A 22,896-nucleotide genomic window follows, 5' to 3' on the forward strand; every position below is an offset into this window, starting at 1 on the left:
GGAAACCGATCCGCGTCCCTGGACCCTTGCCCCGCCCGATCCCTTCCCTTGCTGTCGGGTCCGGTCCATTCGAGATCGTTCTAGCTCGTGGTAATCCGTAGGCTTTGCAGCAGGCAGCAAACATCGTCGTGTTCTTCTTCCGCGTTGGTCAGCCAATTCTGGCACCGTCTACGTGACGCAACAGGCGGCTACCTAAGGGGTCAGGCCTTGCTTCACACATGACATTCGCTTATAAACGGTCTCTCCCCGCCGCACAGCAGCGATGGCCTCCCCGGATCCCGACTCGGACGAAACCTCTTATGTCAAGATGGCTACCGCTGCGGTCGACAGCCGGGGCACCGACGCCAGCCTAGTCGGCTCCCACTGCGAGTACGCGTACTGCAACCAGCTCGATTTCCTACCGTTCAAATGCCAATCCTGCAACAAGACCTTCTGCCTCGAACACCGGACCGAAGACGGCCACGCGTGCACCAACCCGGGCGCATGGGCGAAGCGGAAGCGCGAAGCCGAGTTGGCGAGGCAATCCGCAGGTGAGGGGAAGCGCATGCGGGACCTCGTGTCACAGAAGCCCTGCGCCGACGACCAGTGCAAGACCATCATCGGCACGAGCCTCGTCCCCGGCGTCCACTGCACCAACTGCAACCGCGACTACTGCCTCAAGCACCGGCTGCGCGAGGACCACGATTGCGCAAACAAGACACCCATAGGTGCGCGCGCTGCCAGCGCCGCACAAGCAGCCGCCGTTGCCGAAGGGGCTCGGAGCGCGCTCGAGCGGTTCAAGCTCTGGGGCCAGGCCAAGCGCGACCAGGCCAAACAATCTTTCGCATCGCCCAGCTCGAAGCCTAAAGTTGCGCAGATGCTCGCGGTTAACACGCTCAAGAAGACAGCCAAGGGTGATGCGAAGATCGCGCCCGAGAAGAGGGTGTATCTATATGTGGAGGCCGAGGCGGCGACGGCAAAGGCCAAGATCCCCAAGGGCGAGTTCTTCTACAACAAAGATTGGGTCGTAGGGAGGATGCTCGATGCCGCTGCCAGGAGTCTGCAGGTGCAGAATATCAATAACCTATCGGATAAAGAGGAGGATCGGCTACGAGTCTTCCATGTGGAAGGAGGGAGGCTCTTGGAATTCGGCGAGAAAATAGGGGATGTGTTGCAAAGCGGAAATACGGTCGTTCTGCTGAGGGGGGTTGGGCCACCGCCGGACTTGATGACGCCCTGACCTAAGACAGAATTTTCATGTCTACTGGCATAGTTTTGGCATAACATTCCGGTTAGAGCAAGGCGGCGTTCAGGGGATACCAGCGTGGCGTAGGGGGTTTGCATAGCACGAGCTTGGACACGGCGTCGAGACAGTCCAGATTGCAGGCCACGCAGCACTGGTAGTCAGGATGCATCTTCTATGTGTTGTATTTGGACCACTATATAAGAGATGAGAGACAATCACAAACGCCCAACTGCTCGCTCGCAGTACCTCGGAAAGCCGTGATGCCGCAATCGCTAGTCGTTCATATCCTAGGTACAGCCAAAAGGGAGACTGCATCCAGATGTCTATCCCGCATCCCGTTAGTCCGTTTTCTTCTTTGGCTTCTCGCTCAACTGCTTCTCTCTCCCAATAAGCGGCGCATTCCCAACCGCCTCACGGCCGCCGTAACTCTCGAATCCCTTGTGGAACACCCACTCGACGGCATTCTCAACCGGCTTGTCGAAAATCGTCGGCAGGAACGGCACGACCGCAAGCCCCAACCCGATCGGGCCCCATGTCCTCAACTTCGCATTCTTCACATCCTTCATCGCCCGGCCGCTGTACCGCACAACGCTGTGGATCGTGAAGGCCGGTAGGCCCATACTAGCAATACTCTGAAAAATCCCCCGCTGCAACATCACAGTCCGATAGTCCTCCAGCGGTGGCACCGTCCCCGGCGCAGCCGGCGCAGGGGATCCAGCCGTGGAGGTCAGATCAATACCCAACATCTGCTGCTGGCGCGTCGTGAGCTCCACCTGCGGGTTCAGCACCCGCTGGTTGTGCCAGTACGCCTTGTAGCCCTCGTAGCTAACGTCGCCGAGGATATAGGCCCATGAGACGCCGTAAGCTCCGCGCACGAGCCAGGGATGGGCAACGGGGCGGAATGACTCGCCTATGTCGGAGGTGTAGGCGACGTAACGGTGGGCAGAGAGCAGGATAGTGCGAAAGCGGGCGGCATAGGCGGCATAGCGGACGTTGGACTCGGTGGATGGAGGGGCACTGCGCATGTCAGGTTAGGCAGGATAACGGGGCAATCGGGGGCCGCGATTACGTACTATCCCTCGACGAGCTCGTCAAAGATGTTATCCTCTTTGTCGGACTTGTCAATAATTTTCTGTAGCTTTGGCGGGAGTTTCTCTCTGTCGCTTGGCTTGTTAGGGTTGAGGCCGGCGGCGTCTTTTAGGTCATCCCTCGCCCTCTCCGTCCGGGATGATGGTGTGGAAATATCATTTTGTTGGGTAGACGGCCCTGTTGGCTTGTCTGAACTGCTCCAAGGCCACCACATGCTGCAGTGTTTCTCAGGTCGAGTAAGTTATGCAAATCGGTGTTTGCGGGAACAGGAGCCAGTGTCGCCCTCCACTGCCTTTGTGCGTACCGAGAGCGCACGACTTCCCAGTCGGGTACTATCGGGACAGGGTCGGAAGACAGAGCTTAAAACGCAGCCAATCTAGGCTGAGCGACACTCTGTAAAACGATGCAGCTGATCTCCCTTTCAAAATACGACCAGCGTGTCGCGGCCGACTAACGTATCTCGTTGGAAGCAAGTCGAGACGTCTTTCCCCCGAGATGTATGTACATATCAGAGTAAGCCTTGTCTGGTCTTTGAGTGATAACTGCGATGACGTATGTGGGGAGTTCAGATCTCATCTTTCAGAGCTTGGCCGATGAGACGGGAGTTTCCGTAAGACAAATTCAAGCCGCCCTGATTAGGTAAGGTAATCCCGCGCTCGTGAGATCCGGCAAAATTTCGGGACTTCCCGAAAGGAACTCTACGTCTGCGACGTTTTTAGCTTGTGTACTCAAGACATCGCATCCTCCAGATCGCTCCCGACAGGACAACCTGCGCACATCGCCAAGTTCCACGTCTTATATTTCGTCAAGATGGTCCAGAAGTACAATATTCTCGGCGCGCAGGTCGGCTCGCACTACGTCAGTCCCCTCAATTGCTGCTCCCGATTCCGCTCTTCCGAACAGCCTCCAAGGGCTCGGTCCGAGACTTGTTGAGGATCGACGGCTAACACTGCGGTCGTTGCAGCTGGCGATGGGCGTCCTTGGCACATTATTTGGCGGTGTGTACGCTGCAACACGCGGCGGCAAGAAAACCACGGCCACCACGCCGCCGATCAATGCTTCCAGCCCTGATGAGGCCGACTTTATCAAGTGCGGTCATTCCTCATCACTCTGCTCGAAGCGGTTTCATGGTCTGACAAACCCGCAGGAAGTTCATAGAAGACGCAGGTGCGGAGGAAAAGAAGGCCGGCTCAGCGAAGCACTAGTTGGTCGGACTTGGTGAATAATGGTCGGGAGGGGCATCCTGCTCAGTGTACGAATATAACTGGCGTTCGATGGGAGCATGGTTGCCTGGATCTGGAGCTTCTCCGAATGAGCGAATACCTCACCACGCTACCTTCACTTATGTCGTCGCAGTTACTCGGCGGTGTCGGGCTTATGTTTGGCATTGTGGAAGCGGAGCAGTGGGGGAGACAGTCAATTCTCATCATGCCCCAACCATTAACCATTAAACTCCAGGGGTATCAATTCCCTATCCCGAACGCCAGATGGCCATGCAACACCACAATAACAGAAATCTTTCAAGCCGACCGCTCATCTCCTTATGCGCCTTTCCCTTTTAGCTTGACGGTGGCCATATATCTGCTGTCCACCCTGTCTCGGGCTTCCTCGGTCGCTAACAATACTGAAAGGAAAGGTGGCAAAGTATGGGAGGGGAAGAGAGCAGTGGGTATGTGGAGAGAACCGACTGGACAACGGAGGAAAACTCACCTGGGCCTCATCGCAAGGCTCTTGAACTGGCCGTTGGAACCTGGAATCTGCATCCGTCAGCAGGCGAACCGAACTGGTAAGTCTCATCAAGTTGTCGCGCAAGGAACAGTGTCATATCCAGCGCCGCTTCTCCCGAGGATGGAAGCTTTCGGGCCCCCAAACTCAACCGTACGACGCTAATCTAATCCCACCAAAGGCCAAACTTGGCGTCGGGGATATGGAATGCCGTCCACTGCTTGACAAGAGCAGCATGAGGAGACGGCCGTCCGGCCACCTCCCGATCCAACGAGCTAGTGCAGAGAAGACAGCACCATCCTGGGAAAACGCACTACAATGGCACCTGGGTTTGCCCAAGCGAACACTAGCGCGAGCCATGAACACTCAAGGGAGGGTGACCTATGCGCTCCAGTCTGGCGATGAAATGTCCAGACAGAACGGAGATCGGGCCCCCAGGAGCGGTAGTCGGCCGAAGAAAAGAGAAAATGATTACATCCCAGGAGGTTTTTCGCTCTTGCGGGAATCTGACACCAAGGCCGACAACAAGATGCGGATGCGGTAGCGACTTACCATCGGGTCGGGAGTCGGTCCAATGCCACCCATGTCAGTGAGGAGGGCTCATCTGTGCAGCCGGCACAACACTCAGGGATGGTTTCACAGGATGTCCCGAAGTCCTGGTCACCAGAGTACCCCGGTCAGGCACCCCACCGCCCAGCGCGGGACGTCTCGGGTTCGGGCGTCAGGCGGGAATGGGGCCCAGCCACATTGCAAAAGCTTCTGCCTTTCTGCAACTCTGATCCGGTGGGTACCGTCGGTCAGGGTTGAAGAAGTCCAGGGACCGTTATGGTGCGTCACCTCGGTATTAGTACAACTCTGCTAAGTGTGAGGTACGGCCTGCTCGACGAGCCCTCGCTCGTCGCAGCATAGGTAATTCTGTCGGTTGAGGTCGGTGGTGTGGAGTTCGGCGGCGGAGTTCGGCGTGGTCGGTAAAGGTCGTCGATGAAGGGCGAGGTCAATTGATGTTGATGTTGGCTGATGTTGGCTGATGTTGGCTGATGTTGGTTGATGTTGTTGATGTTGTTGATGTTGTTGATGGTCGGGACTTGTGGTGTGGAAGAGGAGAAAGGAAGGATGGTTCGGGTCGAAGAAGGGTGAATTTATAGGCGAAGGAGTTGATCTATGCACGCCTGCAGTTTGCAAATTTGCCATTGCCAATGAAGGTTCGGCTTCCTATTCTTCCTATTGTTCTCTATTCACTTGCGGCTGTGAATAGGCAGGAAGTCGGTTGCTGACCAAAGTTGCGGCCCCACTTTTCCCGATGCGCTCGGAGAATTCAGTCCCGCACGCGACATTCCCCCAGCCGACCAGCAACAGGAAGTTGACGCGAATAAGCAGGAAAGGATTCGGAAGGAGTTCCAATACAAGGACGTTCTTTTCCTTCAGACACAGTTCCCATCAATTTATTCTTCCGCCATCGTCGACATGTCCCGAAACCGCAGCATGAAAACCAAAGAAACAACGGAACGGGCACCGTTCCGCCAAGAAAGCCGCTTCCGAGTCTGCCAAGCCGGCGTCCAGCCCCACACGGCCTCCGGAGACGCCCCGTCAGTCGTCCCCGACGAAGAGCCTTCTACGACGGACGCCGCACCTCAACCGCGTGCTGAAGGCAAGAGTCCGCAAGCTTGAGAAGGGAATGGACCACCTCGAAAGTTGCGAGAAGCACCTGGCTGGCGCACTCGAGCAGCTCGCTGCCGCCAGGGAACAGATCCACCAGCTCAACGCGGCCATGTACTATGTTCTCCACCAGCCTCCTCACAACGGAGGCTACAAGGATGCGGTAAGAATACCTTACAGCCATCATTCTTCTGCTCATCTCATGAATCACGAATTGGTATCGCTGACCTACGTGGTCGTCCAGAACTACAACAATTGCTTCACGCCGAAGTGGTACGTTGTCAGCTAAGCGGCCAATCCTTTTCTATTTGCTCTCCACTGACACTGTTGACCAGGGAGCGGTTCGGATGGGAGTGTCCAGCTTCAAGGTGGGATGAACACCTGAGGCACATTTTCCGTAAGGATGGGTACAAACAGGAGGCATGGCGCAGCAGCAGGTGGGCACGTGAATAAGTGTCTGCGATAACGTTGTCGCCTGGTACGTACGCGAACCATGGTTCGGAGGCTTGCGCAAGCTCTCCTGAATCTTGCTAAGACTTAAGCTGTTGTAGTTGGCATTGGGATTGGTTACATACCATGTAAACACTTTGAAAATACTTTGCATTTCGCCTCTGGAGTCTGCTGAGCTCCCATTTTTGCGCCACCACAAGTTCGGTGAGACACAAATGCACGTAAACTCTCTGAATCCATGATTGATTACTGCTCCAATTATCATGGGACCCAGTCCCTTGCATATCGAAAATAGAGTGCCCGTGCCAGCCGTGCTGACACGCTCGCAGCTGGGAGCGAGTCACAATAGCATCGATGATCAACTCCATGCCTCGGGCTCTAACCGACTTTTCTTATTCTGACCATATGTGTCTCCAGGACGAGCCTGTGGTCTGCGATTCTTCACCGACCTGTTCAACGTGGATGGGCCCTTAGAGTAGCTACATACGAGGATACCGGATATTCTCGAACAACTCTACCGTTCAATATGAGATCTAGTTATGCTGGAAGCCGTGAGGTATCATATTCTTTGCCAGAAAGCCGGAAAGGAAAGCCTCGGGTAGGACATACTGAATTGGATTGCCAAGTGATTAAGGACCTCCCATCCATAATGTTCAAGACGAGTCATATTATGTCAAGATGGGAATCTAATAGGGTTTACGCTTATAGCGCAGGAACTCCCTCAAAGCTAGATCTTGCTACTTCAGTAGTAGCTAGGCGGGTAACCGGATCCTGAGATCAAAGTCCTCATGGACCACCTCGCTTCAAGCTCGTGGATATGAGAACCCTCGAGAGTTGGCTGTCATAGCCGTCGTACCCAGAACGTCGCATCAGTGCCGATCTCTTAGGGCAGGAAGAATATCACAATGCAGGTTGTAACGGAAATCCGGATGGCAATCACCAGAAACGGGGAAAGTTACCGTCACTAACGACGAGAGCGACTGAGCTGAATGGGATCCATTTAAACCCGGTTTATACTATCTATTTATCAGATTGCCGAGACCTTCCTGCCATTAAACGGCCTGCTGCTTTGCCCGTTGCTCGCTCTCCGTTAAAATCGTCGTCAGCTGAATCGAACTTGAATTCAGAAAACTCCTCATGCTGTGCCATTTTCGGAGGGGTACCCGGTGACTACGCCAGCTGGCTCGGCGCCGCTGTCTCGAGACTCGGTATTGACATCTCCCTCGTGGCCCTGTCGTGCCGGAGAAAAGTCAGCAAAAAAAAGGTCCTAGCCGTCAGCTGTTCTGTTTCCCAGAGATTTAAAACAGTGACGCGGGATAAAACTCACTGAAGACCCTCCATTGGTCGCAGCCTCCCTGCGGGAGAACGGAGCGTCGAGTCGTGACTGCGGCTCAGACTCGGACTCGACGTGGTCGGATTCGAGAAATCTTCTCCACTCGTCCTTCATCATGAGCAGGGCAAACTTGACTCTACCGATCGCCATCCTGAACTGTTCCATCTGGGGATCTTGGAACCGGTAAATGTCGTTGAGGAGCAGTTCGGCGAAGGCCACGTCGTATTCGAACGTGGAGATGAAGCCCTTCATAGCGGGCAAACGGACACGGCTTGCACCATTGCCCTCAGTGTTGCCGGGTGTCCTGACATAGTGGGCGCAGGGCGGCTGCTGGTTCTGTCTACGCACGTAGTTGTTGAGCTCCTGGGCGGAGATAAAGCCGGGGTCTTGCCTCGGGGGGGGGGGGGGGGGGGGTATCCATATTGAGAGATTGAGTTGAGAGTGACGACTAGTTGAGGTTATGTGTGCGATGGGGTCGTTATCGTTGTTAGAAACAAGATGCCCCTGTCCCAGGATGCTGCGTACGGTCTGTGAGGTCCATTGTAGAGTCGAAGGCAGAACTCCGGTGCACGAAGCAAAGGGAAATTGCACTGACCGAATCTTCGTGCAGCTTGCAATGTTCCGCGTTGTCAACAGGTGTCGACAGTCGGCCTTCAGGGAGGGGAGATGCCGGAATATCTGAGAATGAGAGACGGGAGACTGCGGGATAGGAGCATAGTTCCGGGGGGCAGGATGCGAGGCTTCAAGCTGAGTGCCGAGACATCTTGCAGTGCGTGCGCGAGGCAGCCTAATACCTAATCCCTACTAGGCACTGACGAATAGGCTGGTATACGAGGCCAGGGAGTTCAGTGTCTCCTTGATCTTCAGTTATCATATTTAGCTGAGCTTTGAGTGGTGGCTCTAGATGGAGACCGTGAGCGGCCAAGAGTCGCCGGCAAGGCATCAAGGGGTTCTCGTCCAACATGTGAGGTTGTTGGCCAGTACAGCAGAGTCACAAACGAACCCTGAGGTCTTCTTGCCTTGTTCTAAAATCCTTAAGCCTCTTCGCCTTGCGCACGACGGTTATCTGCTGGCATGCTACGTTGTCAGTATATTCCAGAGGGTGAGAGGATTCACCCATTGTGCTCTGCACTCAACTTCCGCTCTGTGAACTATTCAACAAGCGGCTGATACGTGCATCTGTGGTTGTCGACCTTATCTCAACCTGGCAAGAGCATCTCTTCAGGAGGCAAGCGTTGCTTCAATATAGGTCAATTTGAACAGACGGTTAGATCGCAACGCAACTGCAACCTTGACAGTTGGCACATCGTACATACATGCCAATTCGCCATGCTTCACAAAGGGTAGGACCGTAGGTACGTATGGTAAATGATCAAACCTGACGGTTCAACATTTCCAGTTTCAGATCATATCAAACACTTACGTCTGACAGTGAGCCAAAAGTAACACACCCTGAGCCTGACGACAGAGCAAATGTGAGAACAGGAATCCCCTTATCTAGTGAAGTGACGACGGCAAATCTTGAGCAAGTTGATAGCGGCAGCATGCTACATGTGAAAGGGATGAATTGATTAAGTGTTTGATTTCAAATCTTTTCCATTGTAGGTCATTATCATAAGATACCTGACACAACGTGACTCAATGCTAGATCGTTTGGTTGTGAAGCGGAGGCTTGAAGAAGGTTAAGCTGGAGTCTGGTGATGCCTCATCAGAGTTCAACATGAAGGGGCTTTTCAGTACCTACCAGGTACTTTATCGTTAGAGGTCTAGGTTCTTGACTTTAGGTAGTCTATAATTTGAACTTGTTTATAGGAACCTGCCTAAAGGCTAAGCATCTCGGCACATTCGTCTGATCATGTGTGATAACGTTAATGTTACTTGTCACCAAAAACAATGCTAGGATGTATGGCTGATGTCAGTCACACAAAATCTCCGATTTCGGCAATAGCTGCACCGAACCATGCCGCGCTAAAGCTTACACGCCATCCCAAGCTGACTCCCGCAGCTCGATTTATCAGCGTTCGTCGCAAAGGAGTGCTGCTCACCGCTTTGTAGTTGGCGAGCAGAATGGATGCGCAAACTCGTGCCCGATGACAGCTTAATCGTCGCCAGAGAAATCTCTTCACAGGCGTCCAAAATTGGCCGTTCCTCCTAACTCCTGGCTCAGTCGGCGCAAACCCCTGCTGGGTGGTGTGTCTTGCTTGCGCGCACATAATCGGTGCTGTTCGAAGTCTCCGGTTATTCCTAACTCAAGCGCCCTTTTTGGTAGGAGCCAAGGAAGGGCGGAAATGAAGGACAACACTATGGGCAGCTTGGAGGCTCCTGGAGGACCATCTCAACTCCAATTGGCCGCCGTGAAGCCTTCCTCCTTGACGACGACAACACCACCTGCGCCACCCCGGACATTTTCGGCCTCAACACTTACCGTGCAGCCGGAAGCGGGAACCAGTCAGGCCGGGAAATGGAACACCAAGAACCTCGCCTTGCGACTCGGTGCCGACGCCATCAGCGCCGCCTCGGCCGCCGTGCTCATCGCCCCCATAATATCCATCATTGACCGGCATGTTTTGTCCCACCCGTCCCACGCTCAGCCGGCCCCGCCCAAACTAACTTTCCTCCTCTGTCTCCCAGGTCCATAATGGAGAACGCCTCAGGCCGCCGCTCCCTCGTCGCCTCGCTCAAGTCCTCCTTCCGATCCCTCCTCCTCCAACCGCACCGCACCATCCTCTCCAAGCCCTTCGCGCTCATCTTCGCCCTCTACGGCGGCACCTACCTGACCGCCAACGCCCTCGACACAGCGACCTCCACCGTTCGCTCGCTCCCCGCGACCCACGTCACCTCGGGCACCGCCAAGTTCGCCGCCTCTTCCGCCGCCAACATCGGGCTGTGCATCTACAAGGACCAGGTGTTTGTGCGCCTGTTCGGCCCGCCGGGCATCACCCCGCGGCCCGTCACCCTGCCGAGCTACATGCTGTTTGCGGCGCGGGACTGCCTGACCATCTTTGCGTCGTTCAACGTGCCGCCGCTGCTGGGCCCCGTGCTGTCGCGCCGGGTGGGCGACGAGGTGCAGCGGTACGTGTCGGGCCTGACCATGGCGCAGTTTGCTGCCCCTGCCGCGGTGCAGTTGGTCAGCACGCCGGTGCATTTGCTGGGCTTGGATATCTATAACCGGCCCGGGATAGAGGGGTGGAGGGAGAGGTGGCGGGCGGTGCGCAAGAACTGGGCCGTGAGTACGGCTGCGCGGATATGTCGCATCGTGCCGGCTTTCGGTGTTGGAGGCGTGGTCAACCTTAAAGTGAGAAGGAGCTTGATGGAGAGGTTGGTCTGAGAACCTGTGTTGGTTCTTCGTTTATTGTTTACTCATTCTCTGTATATGCTTGTCAGCTGGTGTTATGTTTGTTCTCTAATCCGGCGGGCGTTTGGGCAGGCGGTTTGAGTGTTTCATCGACGTTGATACCACTGGGTCGCGAGATGGACGTGTTCTGGTAGACCATCTAGAGGGCGGAAATGATAGGTATGATGTAAAGTTCGTTTCAGGGTCGGTGTATGAACCCCGGACTCAAAAGGTTGCACGTGGACAGGACATCTAATGGCAGGTGCTTTAGCTATCCCTCTCTACTCAGATAATCCAAGAAGCTTCTATCAATCCCGTGGTCCAGAGTATTTAGACGAAGCCTGCCTCCTTCAACACCTTTACTAATCTCTCTGCCTCCACGATCTTCGGGTCCTTGTATCCCTTACCCTCTCCGGTGTCGATGAAGTTCTCCCAGAACTTCAATCCCTCAATGCCTTCCTCTCGGCACAGCACGCCCCTCTCCTCGGCCATCTCAAGCTCTTCCTCCGCCACGCCAATGCTCCAGCCGAACCTCTCAGCAGCATCCCTGGCCGTGACGCCGCGCCCAAACCTGCGCCAGTCCCACGGCACTTCCCTTTCGGGCGGGAACTCGTGCAAATCCCTCAGCCAGGCAAGGAGCGCCTTGACGGTCGTTTCATCAGTGCGATCACGGCTCTGCACCACCTTCACACCCGACTTGAACGTCCTCAGCCGCACTGGAAGCCCGAGCTTCTCCCATAGGTTCGCCGCCTTCTCAAAGTCGGCTGGACTGACGAGCTCAACCCCTCCTCGAGCGCGGTTAAACATGGCCCACAGATCGACGAGCGAGATGATCCCCCCAGCCCTTTTCAGCACACCCCTCCGGTCATCCGTCAGAAACTCGGCTAGCGTGCGTGCCAGCTCGGACAGGTACAGGGAGTCACTTCCGCTGGCGCTGCTGCTGCTGCCCACAATGTCTTTGGTGGTGATCAACCCGAGCTGGGAAACCGAGTCGGCGAGGAGGGCGTTCTCGCTTGCGCTGGAGGCACCAGACGCCCCCTTGACCTGGCGCGCGAAGGTTTCTGCAAGCGCGACAATTTCTTTGGCCGATGCCATCAGCGCTTCGAGGTCCTCGAAAGCAGATCCGATTACGAGCTCGTTGTTCTTGCGCATAGCTTGGCTGTGGTGTTCAAGGCCGGCAATGCCGCCCAGTTTTGGACGGTCTCGGGCGGCGTCGGTGGTTGCGGACGGGTTAGAACTGTTGCCGAGGGAGTCGCGGGTACGAGAGGCCTTGGGGATCGGGGGCGCCCCCTGGAGAAGCCATTTCCGCTGCGTCATGGAGCCTTTGAGTCTTTCGTAGAAGATCTTGTCACCTCCTCCACGGAACGAGATCTTGACGCTGTCAGAGTTTTCCACGCCCGAGGGAACGGTACCAAAGGAGTTGAGGATTGGGCCCGGAGATTCTGTGTGAGGCCGGGTCTGCTGAGTGAGCTCAGCGGGCAGGTCCTGCGAGATGAGCGGCCCTCCGCACATTTCACAGGACAGGAGCGAGGGATGATTGAGGAAGGTGCATCGCGGACACTGAAATGATGCATCCAGGTCGGAGCTCTGAGGTGAAGCGCCCTGAGCCTGGATGAACGGGGATGAGCTACCCCGTGTCGCGGAGAACTCTGTGGCCAGTCTCGGTCTGACTGGCAGTGGAGTGTGCAACGCCGGAGTACCAGGCTGCCTGCTCGCCACATTAGAGATGGTTGCCTTCAAGACATGCGTAAGAGTCGGCTTGATACCGCAGGCAAGGCATGGGGGAAGTGGCGTGTGCGCATTCGCGGTGGTTGGATCGAAGTTGGAGGGCACAGGGTTTGAGAAACTGCAGATCGTGCACACCCATGTCGCATTACTCGTCGGCGGAGACTCAACCGGTAATGCACGGAGACCCCCCTCAACCTGCGTAGCCGGAGAGGATGTGCTGCTCCGTGAAGCGGGGCCAGCGAGCCCGGGGGAGCGGGGCTGTAGGGGGGCTCGCTTTGTCGCCTTTGGGATCAGCGTAACTTTGGGCGACGACTTGAGAAAGCCACCCTAGAACACAATCTCAGTAGGCATCCCGAGAATCAAATAGTCCAACCCGCATCCCAAGACGTACATAGAACTCATAGCGCTCCACATCTTTGAGATCCAAGGCGACCGAGTACTTTCTCGGCTCGGCCTTGTCCACGTAACATATGCGATGTGAAGTCAGATAGATCTGACCATTCTGCTGATTGGGGAGCTTGTATTTCCTAGACACGGAATCGCATTAGCCTGGGATTGTTGACCGTCTACTTAACGCCAGATACTCACCCTTCATATAGCCCCACATTGTCTTGAACGTAGAGCAGGTCCTCATCGGGCAGGTACGAGGGCCGCAGAGCGGTGGTCAAGTCGATGTGCTTTAGAAACATCCGTCATAGTTGGGCACAGTCTGTCCCGGGGTCGTGAAAGACGTCACCTTGCTTGGATGAGATTTCCACAGCGTGGCATGCCGGCCTTGTGAGTGCCTTCATGAATTCGGACCTCAAAAGGGTTGACGTAGGGAGGACCAAGCAGGGCTCCAGCATCTAATATTGGCGCTTTCTAGAATATCTCAATAAGCGTGTGAGCCGTGGCCTTGTTTATCGAAATACACAGTAGGAAGCGCCAAGCCGAAAACACACTCCAGCCCCACGCACAGACCCCTATTTCCCGTGATTGGTGGCACGTTCCCACACTTCCAGGTTCTTTTGCCCACTGCCCTTTCATTCCATCCATCCCATCTCCTCACCACCTCAAGTCTCCCCGGGCCCTGATTCAGTTCCATCACTGAAAATTCCACAGCATTGTCCTGAAAACTACGCGTGCCAAAATAGCGATTCCTTGAAATTGGAAACGCTTCATGAAGCAGCACATTTCTGATTTCCCTTCCTGATGACCATGAACACAAGCAGCATGATGCCGACTTGGCCAGCCGCCCCACCGCCTTCGGGCGCTCAGCCATCGAATGGGTACACAGCTTCTTATTCTGGTGAGTCGGCGCCGCGTAACACATCGACTTGTGTATTTGAGCACATCTCCGTTTTGCAACCCTAGCCGGGGCAACCGTTACTGACTGGCTCTCTACAGCTCCCGCCTACACAACGGTTCAGGTCCGACAGTCGTTCGGCCAGTCCTACTCCACCCCGCAACCTCCCTACCCCATCGCACATGCTTACGGCCACTCCCAATCCCTTTCGCCGCCCAACACAGCTAATATTGCACCGAACGTGACTGCCGCGCCCCCTGCAGCCCAGGAGCAGGCTAAGACAAAGATCGACTGGCCAGAGTCGGTTCGCCGATACGTCCAGCGATCTTTCATGCCTGCCAATATAGATCCGAGCGTCCCGAGGCAGGAAATGGAAGCCAAGCTCAAGCACACAATTACCCAAGCCCACGAGAACGGCGTCATGTATTCGCTCGACTGGAACACCATGCCACTTCCTCAGCACATGATCCGCGAGGAACGCGCGCGATCGTTGCTTCCTCTCCACTCGAAGCCACAGGCCCAGACCCCATCTCCGGTCCCTGGCACCAGCGCTGTGTCCAAGAAGAGGAAGTCTTGGGATCTGACAGACCCGGCAGCTCCTTCATCGACCTCCCCGCCTTGGCGCAATGGGCCGGGCCGCCTTGAGGACCGTGTCTCCTTCTCGTCTGACAAACGTCAGCCCAGCGACGAGCTTCTCCCGAAACAAACAAGTAAGTTCAACAGAGCGGACAAGCGCCAGAAACGCACCGACGGAGAGTACAAGACCTTTCGTGAAGACACTCCTCCACCCTCCGAGGGTCCGGTTGTTGGGACTTGCCAAGATCTGGAGAAGCGCTATCTCCGCCTCACCGCGGCTCCAAAGCCTTCTCAAGTCCGTCCTCCGCACATCTTGCGCCAGACGCTGGAGCTCCTCAAAAAGAGGTGGAAGAAGGATCAGAATTACTCGTACATTTGCGACCAGTTCAAGTCCATGAGACAGGATCTCACAGTCCAGCGTATTCGGGATGACTTCACCGTTGAGGTGTATGAAATTCATGCCCGAATTGCGTTGGAAAAGGGGGATCTCGGTGAGTACAATCAGTGCCAGACCCAGCTCAAGGCGCTGTACAAGCTGGGTCTGAAAGGCAAGGCCAATGAGTTCAAGGCGTATCGAATCTTGTATTACATCCACACAGCGAACCGCACAGAGCTGAATAACGCTCTGGCCGATCTAACTGCTGCAGAAAAGACGGACAAGGCCATCAAGCACGCCCTAGACGTGCGTTCCGCCTTGGCCTTAGGCAACTACCACAGATTCTTCCAGCTCTACAACGAGACGCCCAACATGGGCGCATATCTCATGGACATGTTTGTCGGCCGAGAGCGTTTAGCTGCGTTGTGTAATATCTGCAGGGCGTTGGTCTTCCTAGTCCTCTCGGTGCGTACAAGTTGCTAACTCTGCCTCAGGTACAAACCAGACGTGCCGCTACGCTTCGTTACCGAAGAGCTCTACTTCGAATCTGATATGGAGGCGGCACAGTTCATCATTGACCATGGCGGCCAGGACCTCCTCGAAGAGCGCAACAACACCATCGTGTTCCTGACTGCTAAAGCGGGCCAGACGTTTGAAGGCCCTCGCACTGCAGCCTTCTCGCGCGTCGACATCAAAGGCCAGATCTGATCTACGTACCTCGTTCACGCCATTGGTGCCTCCCACCTGTCGCATCCGCGCAAACCCTTCTTCTCCTCTTTCCGCGTAATCGTTTCTCGCTTCACCCAGTGGGTTTGCTAGCCACACCGACACCTCTTTTCTGGGTTTCCGTCGCATCGGCAGGGCGACAAGCCTTGTTGGAGATCTCTGCGCTTGACGACACTGTCACCAACCCTTTCCCGTTTTCTCGGCCCTGAAGTGCTCTGTTCTGATACATATTACCGACTTCCCGCTACCCAACGTCGAGCGCTTCCAGGAAGGCTGGGCAAGCTGGGTTCCCTGTCGGCTCCAAGAAGCCGAAACGGAATCAAGACTTGGTCATACCCTGGTTGCGGATCATGCCCCAGAGGCCGACCCCGATGAGGGCAATGGACGAGTTTCCGCCATGAGGAGTAGTCTGCTGCGACGGAAGTTCGCATCCAGGGCATATCGCCACCTCGAATCCCGAGTTTGTCGGTAGCGGCACCTTTCTGTTTTTCGCCATCGGACGGACTTCCGTTACCAGCATGATACCCATGACGAGAGGCGGAGCATTTGGATTAGTTAGTCGACGGATCGGGCTCACTACACCTTCCCAGGTTACGAGCTAGAGCGGTTCTGGCGTTCAGCATCTGGTGGCTTGCTGTGGCTGTACTCACTCAGCCTTTTGTATTTCAAAAGCAACATAGTTGACCCTTTCTATGGGGCCCGTAAAAACCGTAGGATCTACTCATTCATGGAGTCTGATTTGAGTCTACCTACAGTAGTACTGATGGGTGAGACTCGTTGGATGGACAACGGCACGTGATTGTGTACTCCTGTCACACGCAGAAGAGCTGTCTAGCGCAAATATGGCAGGTGTTTGTCTCCTGACGTGTTACGTAGATGGGACCCAAAAGTTGGATCTCGCGAGGGCTGGTTGGTGTCTGGGTGTCAAGGCACGAGTTGTAAGCTTACTGTGGTAAATTGGTAGTAGTTCATGCACCCGCCGAAGGTAGTTCGTTTCAGGCTGGGCTTTCGCCTACCCGTGGACATGGTGGCTAGGTGTTTCATGTGTTGGTGGGCTGCGCATCGGGAGCTGTGTGATCCGGAGGGGGCATGATGTTGCGAGTTGGTTGGAATTTGGAAGCTTTCTTTTTCCGGCTGCTTTTGCTGCGCGTTGCTTCTGAGCGGACTGGATTGCCAAACTAGGTACCGTGCCATGGCAAACGTATCGGCAAGGCCCGAGTGTCTACAGTACGTGATGGACTCAATGTGAGAAGGGGGATAAGGATCCTGACGGATGCTGAGAGCCTGTTGAGATGCTCGGACGACGTCATCGCGGGGGTTAGCCGTACCCGCGCCTCGCGGGCCACTGGAGCGCTGTATAGAAAAAGCAACTTGGTAACGAACCCCGCTGCAAGCAGATGGATGAGGCGCCAGAATGTGCATGAAGCGGGTGGTTCACGGTGTAATGCCGATTGTGTTATGTACATTGGGCCCCGGTAAGGTCGAGGATCGTCATCCCCCTCCCATGGAGATACAAGACCTCAAGCCCTGAGTTCTTACAACAAGATTATTAGTTGGTGAGAAGCTCAGGTCAGCAAATCAAAGTTCCTGGCCGTGCGCGCGCCAAGTAGTACGGTTCCGTAGATGCAGCGGGCGCTAACTGCCTGCCAGCCTCGAAGAGTTGATGAATGGAAGGGCTCGATTGTCTGTACCTGCAGTGCCCATAACCGATGTACTCAGGTATACCAGGTACTAATGTACGTTATTTATGTAACATGGTGGGCTTGTTTGGCACAGGAGAACGCGATAAAAGCTGACCTACTAGGTGGCACACTTCGGTGCTACTTTGTATTATCATGGCGTCCCATTTGACGAACGTTGTAGGTTCATGCAGAAAATGCTGTGGTCAAGAACCGGTGATCGCCAGGGCCGAAGCGGCCAGCAATGCAGGGTTGTCTCACTGCAGGACAGGCACTGCAGGATGCCAAGGATATTGACCAGAATCTCCTACGGATTGGTTATGCATAATGCCGCACTATTGAAGGATCTAGGCACCGGCCTAGTTGCTAAAGAACCGGAGTGACTGAACCGTGGCTGGAGGGAGGATAACAATGGAAAATTGAAGACCGTGGACGTGGCAGAAGCCGATGCCACCGGTTCTGGGAAGCACACCTTCAGGAAGCTCACCCAGAAATCTCTTGCGTCGGTACAATACAGCCCAAAACGAAATGAGCTATGATGGAGGGAGTACCGAGACCAGGCCGTAGTGGAAGATGAGCATAAGTTGATGGAAACCCACCGACGAAAGACTGGGGCGCCATCTCGTATCGATAACGATCACAATTGCGGATAGGAGTTGAGAGTGATATGGAGTCGTCAGGAGTCTGAGGGCAGCACGAGAAGAACCCCTACATCTATCTCAGATGGGCTGTCCATTCTCATCAATCTCAGACCCAATATGACAGTTAGCTGTTAGGGGGTTGTTACACCTCAGATGCTGCGAGTCTCAACTACCGGGCAAGGACAGGCAACCGGCGATTGAGGCGCTCGCAAATATTGCAGGTTTGAGGCGGCAAGAATGCCAGCGGAGGTTCTTCTAACAGGCTTATTATTATAGCGTTGTATGTATCCGTACGAAATATGCCGACGCTCTGATCGTCTTCAGATACTATTGCTGGGGTTAAATCCCACTCCGAGTGGCTTTGAAGAGTTGTAAAAGAGCCTGCTCTAGCATGGAGATACCGATAAGATTTACATTGGAAACGTCAGCTGGACGACTAGACTTAGTATATGTATATATCTATATGGGAATAGCTCAATTTCCAAGTTGCCATCTTCTCAAGATCAACGCTTCGCGATACCTCCGTACGTCGGGTATTCCTCTGCAGCAAACGGGCATTGCCGATGCATTGGGTGGGCCGGAGATATTCCAAGGTCCCGCGCCTGTAACCCAAACAACTGGGGACTCTGTGCATCTGTATTGTACTTCGGGCATGTGACTCACAGTTTAATGTAGACACGAGATCCATAACTTCCACCGTACAGTAGGTACTGTGTATCAGCATCTGTATGACGTTTTTCGTTTTCCGTCCGTCGGGTCCTTCTCATCAACCGATGTTGACTCGGCCAACTGCACTTGAACCAGACCCAACTGAAGCGGGCCGGCCTGTGAACACCCCTGTTCTGCTGCCAATTTAGCCCGCATCCAACTTCGGCCGCGCCAATCCTGCCCGTTGCTCCAAGCCCCTCACTGACAGCCATCGACCACCTTCCTGGACTCGTGCGCCCACCCCAGTCCTGGCTCCCAAGTCCCCAGAGTTCCAGCCGTTTTCCTTTAAGGGGCACTTTACCGAATCGCTACCCCTGGCTGCCTCTCCCCGCCGCCCACATTCTGTGCAATCCCGTCGTCCGCCTACGACAATCTACTCCTTGCCAACACTGCGACAGCGACCAACCCGACAAATCGGAAGGCTGAAGCGTGCGGCTGAACAAAGGAGAAGGGCGAGGTTTCGCGAGTTCGGAGACTAACCCGAACGAGTCGACAACAAAGGCACAGAACGGCCAAAACGATCGCTTGCAGGCAACGAGAACCAACACACATTTCCAGTGGTGTCAGCAAAGCCGACAAACTCCGTGCTGGAATATTCGACCGCTCGAAGTTATCGAGTCACCGAGCCGAGGTCATTGCCAACATCACGCTCTCTGGTACGACAGCAACCTCTGTTTCCTGGCCTTCGAGAGCACCCAATTGCGAGCACGCAAGACGAGGGAAAAAGCCACCCAGTCACCCCTCTTAGCGGCAAAAGTAAGACTGCGCAACTCGATTTGTTACACCGATCCAAAAGCCGTCAAGCTCGCGTGACGCAGAAGGTGTCGGCCGAAGAGAGCAGTTTTCCATCCGTCTCCCGTGTCGTGTCTTGCCCTGCGATTTCGAGTTCGCATCTGAGTCGCCCTGAGGGCTCGATCTGACACCATGAAGGTACGTCATTCTGGCTAGCTCTTCGACCAGCCAATATCGCGCTTTCTTCGTACGCTCGCCGGTTAGCCTCTGCATGGGCAAGGCACCAATCGAGCTGGAGCTGGCCTGTCTTGTCCTACGCGATGGCTTTTTGCGATACCTTCATCGCTTGCAAACGCAAACCGCTGCGCGCTTCCCCTCTTGTGATTTCTTCTTCCTTTATCTGCGCTGTTCTACACTACACATCGCCCCGCAAATTTCGGTTCGTTCGCTAACCACGATGCGTGTTCTCAAGGCTTTACGGATAGGGAGGAGGTCCATTAAAGCGGACGAGAAAAACAAGCCGCATATCAGCATTCCGCAAAAGTCCGCAGTCGCCATTGTGCCCCCCAAGAAGGTGTGTGTTGCTCGCGGTCACTTATGATATCATCTTTAAGAGCGGCCGCCGTGCGCAGGCAGCTTCCACTTTGTGGCGCTGATGCCATTCCCTGCTGGTATCAGCGGATCACTAACCCCGGATGCGAAACAGGTTATCCGGGCACTTTACGACTACACGGCGCAGACCCCGCAGGAGTTGAGTTTCTCGCGTGGGGATTTCTTCCATGTCATCGGCCGTGAAAACGATCCAGATTGGTACGAGGCGTGCAATCCCGCTCTGCCCGACGCCCGTGGCCTAGTTCCCGTGAGCTTGTTCCAGTCTCTCGGGCGTAACGAGCGCGACAGTGGCCAGTCCCAACCGGATAGTGCACGATCCAACAAGCATCCCGACCACGACTCCGGCTATGGCGAAGCACCATCAGCCACGTCCCCACCGGCCGTGAACCGGCAGAGCTCGAAGGCGGGGAAGTCCGGTGCGATGGTCTATGGAGTCGTTGTTTACGACTTCAAAGCTGAGAGGGGTGACGAGCTGGAAGCGAAGGCGGGCGAAGCCATCATTGTGATTGCGCAGTCGAATCCCGAGTGGTTCGTGGCGAAACCGATTGGGAGGCTGGGCGGCCCCGGGTTGATTCCCGTGTCCTTTGTCGAGATTCGAGATATGGCGACCAACACCCCGGTCGCGAACCCCCAAGAAGCCGTGCGGAAGGCCGGTATTCCTAAGGTGGAGGAATGGAAGAAGATGGCCGCCGACTACAAGAACTCGAGCATCACGCTTGGCAAGTTTGAGACTGGTGCCGCAGCGCCGCAGGGACTTGAGCAGGGCATGGAGCGGATGAGCATCCAGCCGCCCAGCGGCCGGGTCAGTCAAGGTCCAGGCTCTAATATGGTAAGCATGACCTCGGCTGCCTTTTCCGAGTATCTTTCCTTGTCTGACAAGTTACTGTTAGCCGCCACAGGTGCAGGCGCAGGCGCACCCGGCATGGCAACAACACACAGCGATCCAGCAAACCTCACCTTCTTCCTCACCAAGTTCCCAGTTGTTGGCACCAGTCTCAGCCCGCATTCCGAGATATTGCTTCGCGGAGGACAAGTACTGGTTTGTCATCGAAGCGGAGCTTGAAGATGGCAGGACATGGGAGCTGGCACGATACTACGAAGACTTTTACGACTTCCAGATCGCCCTTCTCTCAGAATTCCCGGTCGAGGCCGGCACCGCCGGAAAAGGGCAGCGGACGCTGCCGTACATGCCCGGACCCGTCAACTACGTGACCGATGCAATCACGGAAGGCCGGCGGCATAACCTGGATGCCTACGTCAAGAGCCTGCTGACACAGCCGCCCAAGATTTCCCAATGCACTCTGGTGAAGCAGTTCTTTGCACCGAGGGAAGGCGACTACGAGATCGACCCGAGTGCGCTCGAGGAGGAGTACCGGCTGTCCGCTGGCTCTCAGCATTCATCGGCCGATGGTGCGTCTCACCAGTCCTCCAGGCAGAATCCCGGCGGCAGCAACGCTGTTTACGGCAACCCCCCGCGACAAGTTAGTGGCGGTGGCGGGCAGCCACCCATGAGCCGACAGGTATCATCTCTGTCTCAGCCGTCCCAATCATCACTGTCGCCCGGTATGCAGCAACAGGGCGCCCTGATGAAGGTCAAGCTGAGCTACAACGGCGACATCATCGCCATCAAGGTCCCCTCGGACATCTCCTTCCCGGAGCTCTACGACAAAGTCGTTGACCGGCTCAAGATACCCCCCGGCGAAGAGCCTCAGCTGTCATACAAAGACGAGCAAACTGGCGACAAGCCGCCTTTGATGAGCAACAATGATCTAGATCTGGCGCTGCAGCGCAACGAGAAGTTGCTCGTTTATGTCGAGTGATACCGGCCTTTTTAAATTCTAGCATCTCAATTTTTTATTTTCCACTGGTGTCGGGTTTGAATGAACCATTTTGTGCTCCTTGTTGCTTTCTGTGTTCTTGTCAAAGTATACCCGACTTTGCCTTTCTGTCCTTTCTCTTCGCCGTTGTGCGACTGGTGTTTCCGTCTTTCATTTCAATTCACTGCTCCTGCGAGACTAGGGCTGAGAAGGGGGGGAGGGGGCGGGCGCTAATGGCTCTTTCCGGCGACGGGCAGATACCGATGGACGAGTGCTGCTGACGCTGGTCCGAGGTGTCGCTGAGGGGTTGAGGGCGGAATGTCAGCTGGGGTAAGAAGAAGGGCGCCGGGGTGGGGTGGGGGGAAGACAGGGCCTGATGTGGGCTGACCTTATCCAAGGGTGATATGGAGGAAATGGACTTTCTTGATGAGTGGACGATGTATATGTCTCGAAGGGCAAGATGGACGGTTAAGGTCTGCTAAATGCTGTCTAAATACATAGTCGGGGAGGGCATTCGGACTGCAACAGTCATTGGGGTGCGGATTGTTGGATGGGATGCGGTATGATTTTAGGGTTATGATGGATGAATGGGTTGGGTCAGCGTGTGAGGCACTTCTTTTGCTGCAATGAGAGGTTGTGAAGAAATGACATGTCCTAGTTATCCGTTGCTTTCGTAATAGTGCAGCCGCTACAATGTCCATGACAATCGCACCCGCGTCGACGGACGCTGTCAGAACCATTTTCAACGCCGGATATGTTTCGCAGAAAGGAAGAAGCCGCGAGAATACGGCCACATCATAATCGGTAAGGAGATATCTGGCTCGCAGATGCAGCACTCTGGGTGCAACCATATGAATGGCATAACTGGTATATTGCATGTACAGCCTACCTTACACTGTCCCGAAAACACAGGACCAGATGGAATGACCGCTTGGGAACTAAAACGCGAAAAGTACCCTGAAACAATTGCATCGGAACAACCCCCATTCCAACCAGTCCGTCCTGTTCCAGGGTTGTGCCCTTTTCTCCTAAACGCCTTCGTACAGCCGTACACCAAAATAAGAAAATAGGAAAGGCTCGGAAAGTCCCTCGGGGTTCTTCGCCATAGCCGTAATCATGAGCCCGGATTGCAGAGGAAGAGGGTTCACACACAATGGAAACCGCGAGGAAGACGTCCTCGTTGTTCGCCAAGGCAGCCTAGGAG

At 55.1% G+C, this 22,896-nt stretch overlaps 10 protein-coding genes across 10 annotated transcripts; 7 read left to right on the plus strand and 3 right to left on the minus strand.

Moving 5' to 3' along the window:
• The first annotated feature begins 36 nt into the window (after positions 1-36).
• B0T15DRAFT_529855 (uncharacterized protein) lies at positions 37-1,389 on the plus strand. The gene has a single exon (XM_062869135.1). The coding sequence runs from the start codon at positions 263-265 to the stop codon at positions 1,217-1,219; it is 957 nt and encodes a 318-aa protein (XP_062723083.1). The 5' UTR covers positions 37-262; the 3' UTR covers positions 1,220-1,389.
• Positions 1,390-1,563: 174 nt separating this feature from the next.
• B0T15DRAFT_393261 (mitochondrial 18 KDa protein-domain-containing protein) lies at positions 1,564-2,528 on the minus strand (the record flags this gene model as incomplete). Its single annotated transcript, XM_062864679.1, has 2 exons — positions 1,564-2,242; positions 2,299-2,528. 2 exons carry the CDS (start codon positions 2,526-2,528, stop codon positions 1,564-1,566), a joined length of 909 nt encoding a protein of 302 aa, XP_062723084.1.
• Positions 2,529-2,861: 333 nt separating this feature from the next.
• On the plus strand, positions 2,862-3,519 carry B0T15DRAFT_510592 (uncharacterized protein; the record flags this gene model as incomplete). Its single annotated transcript, XM_062867864.1, has 4 exons — positions 2,862-2,953; positions 3,034-3,172; positions 3,279-3,403; positions 3,462-3,519. The coding sequence occupies 4 exons, from the start codon at positions 2,862-2,864 to the stop codon at positions 3,517-3,519; spliced, it is 414 nt and encodes a 137-aa protein (XP_062723085.1).
• Positions 3,387-4,581, plus strand: B0T15DRAFT_173109 (uncharacterized protein). The gene is made up of 3 exons (XM_062862216.1): positions 3,387-3,408; positions 3,462-4,100; positions 4,221-4,581. Exons 2-3 carry the CDS (start codon positions 3,626-3,628, stop codon positions 4,262-4,264), a joined length of 519 nt encoding a protein of 172 aa, XP_062723086.1. The 5' UTR covers positions 3,387-3,408; positions 3,462-3,625; the 3' UTR covers positions 4,265-4,581.
• A 101-nt stretch (positions 4,582-4,682) lies between these two features.
• On the plus strand, positions 4,683-6,303 carry B0T15DRAFT_574120 (uncharacterized protein; the record flags this gene model as incomplete). Its single annotated transcript, XM_062870945.1, has 6 exons — positions 4,683-4,867; positions 5,141-5,241; positions 5,295-5,449; positions 5,565-5,858; positions 5,940-5,968; positions 6,031-6,303. 6 exons carry the CDS (start codon positions 4,683-4,685, stop codon positions 6,146-6,148), a joined length of 882 nt encoding a protein of 293 aa, XP_062723087.1. The 3' UTR covers positions 6,149-6,303.
• Positions 6,304-7,280: 977 nt separating this feature from the next.
• Positions 7,281-8,598, minus strand: B0T15DRAFT_510594 (uncharacterized protein; the record flags this gene model as incomplete). Its single annotated transcript, XM_062867865.1, has 4 exons — positions 7,281-7,376; positions 7,473-7,869; positions 8,074-8,177; positions 8,482-8,598. The coding sequence occupies 4 exons, from the start codon at positions 8,596-8,598 to the stop codon at positions 7,281-7,283; spliced, it is 714 nt and encodes a 237-aa protein (XP_062723088.1).
• Positions 8,599-9,650: 1,052 nt separating this feature from the next.
• On the plus strand, positions 9,651-10,974 carry B0T15DRAFT_173218 (uncharacterized protein). The gene is made up of 2 exons (XM_062862217.1): positions 9,651-10,038; positions 10,110-10,974. The coding sequence occupies exons 1-2, from the start codon at positions 9,767-9,769 to the stop codon at positions 10,804-10,806; spliced, it is 969 nt and encodes a 322-aa protein (XP_062723089.1). The 5' UTR covers positions 9,651-9,766; the 3' UTR covers positions 10,807-10,974.
• Positions 10,975-11,112: 138 nt separating this feature from the next.
• Positions 11,113-13,421, minus strand: B0T15DRAFT_414387 (EAP30/Vps36 family-domain-containing protein). The gene is made up of 3 exons (XM_062865440.1): positions 13,129-13,421; positions 12,932-13,067; positions 11,113-12,867 (listed from the first exon to the last, which is right to left on the minus strand). Exons 1-3 carry the CDS (start codon positions 13,227-13,229, stop codon positions 11,143-11,145), a joined length of 1,962 nt encoding a protein of 653 aa, XP_062723090.1. The 5' UTR covers positions 13,230-13,421; the 3' UTR covers positions 11,113-11,142.
• Positions 13,422-13,752: 331 nt separating this feature from the next.
• Positions 13,753-15,485, plus strand: B0T15DRAFT_393448 (SAC3/GANP/Nin1/mts3/eIF-3 p25 family-domain-containing protein; the record flags this gene model as incomplete). Its single annotated transcript, XM_062864686.1, has 3 exons — positions 13,753-13,828; positions 13,927-15,220; positions 15,272-15,485. 3 exons carry the CDS (start codon positions 13,753-13,755, stop codon positions 15,483-15,485), a joined length of 1,584 nt encoding a protein of 527 aa, XP_062723091.1.
• A 4,235-nt stretch (positions 15,486-19,720) lies between these two features.
• B0T15DRAFT_394531 (uncharacterized protein) lies at positions 19,721-21,695 on the plus strand (the record flags this gene model as incomplete). Its single annotated transcript, XM_062864731.1, has 3 exons — positions 19,721-19,837; positions 19,970-20,704; positions 20,766-21,695. The coding sequence occupies 3 exons, from the start codon at positions 19,721-19,723 to the stop codon at positions 21,693-21,695; spliced, it is 1,782 nt and encodes a 593-aa protein (XP_062723092.1).
• Between the last annotated feature and the right edge of the window lie 1,201 nt (positions 21,696-22,896).

The sequence above is a fragment of the Chaetomium strumarium genome, assembly GCF_033439665.1.
Source record: "Chaetomium strumarium strain CBS 333.67 chromosome Unknown B0T15scaffold_3, whole genome shotgun sequence".
NCBI lineage: Eukaryota > Fungi > Ascomycota > Sordariomycetes > Sordariales > Chaetomiaceae > Chaetomium > Chaetomium strumarium.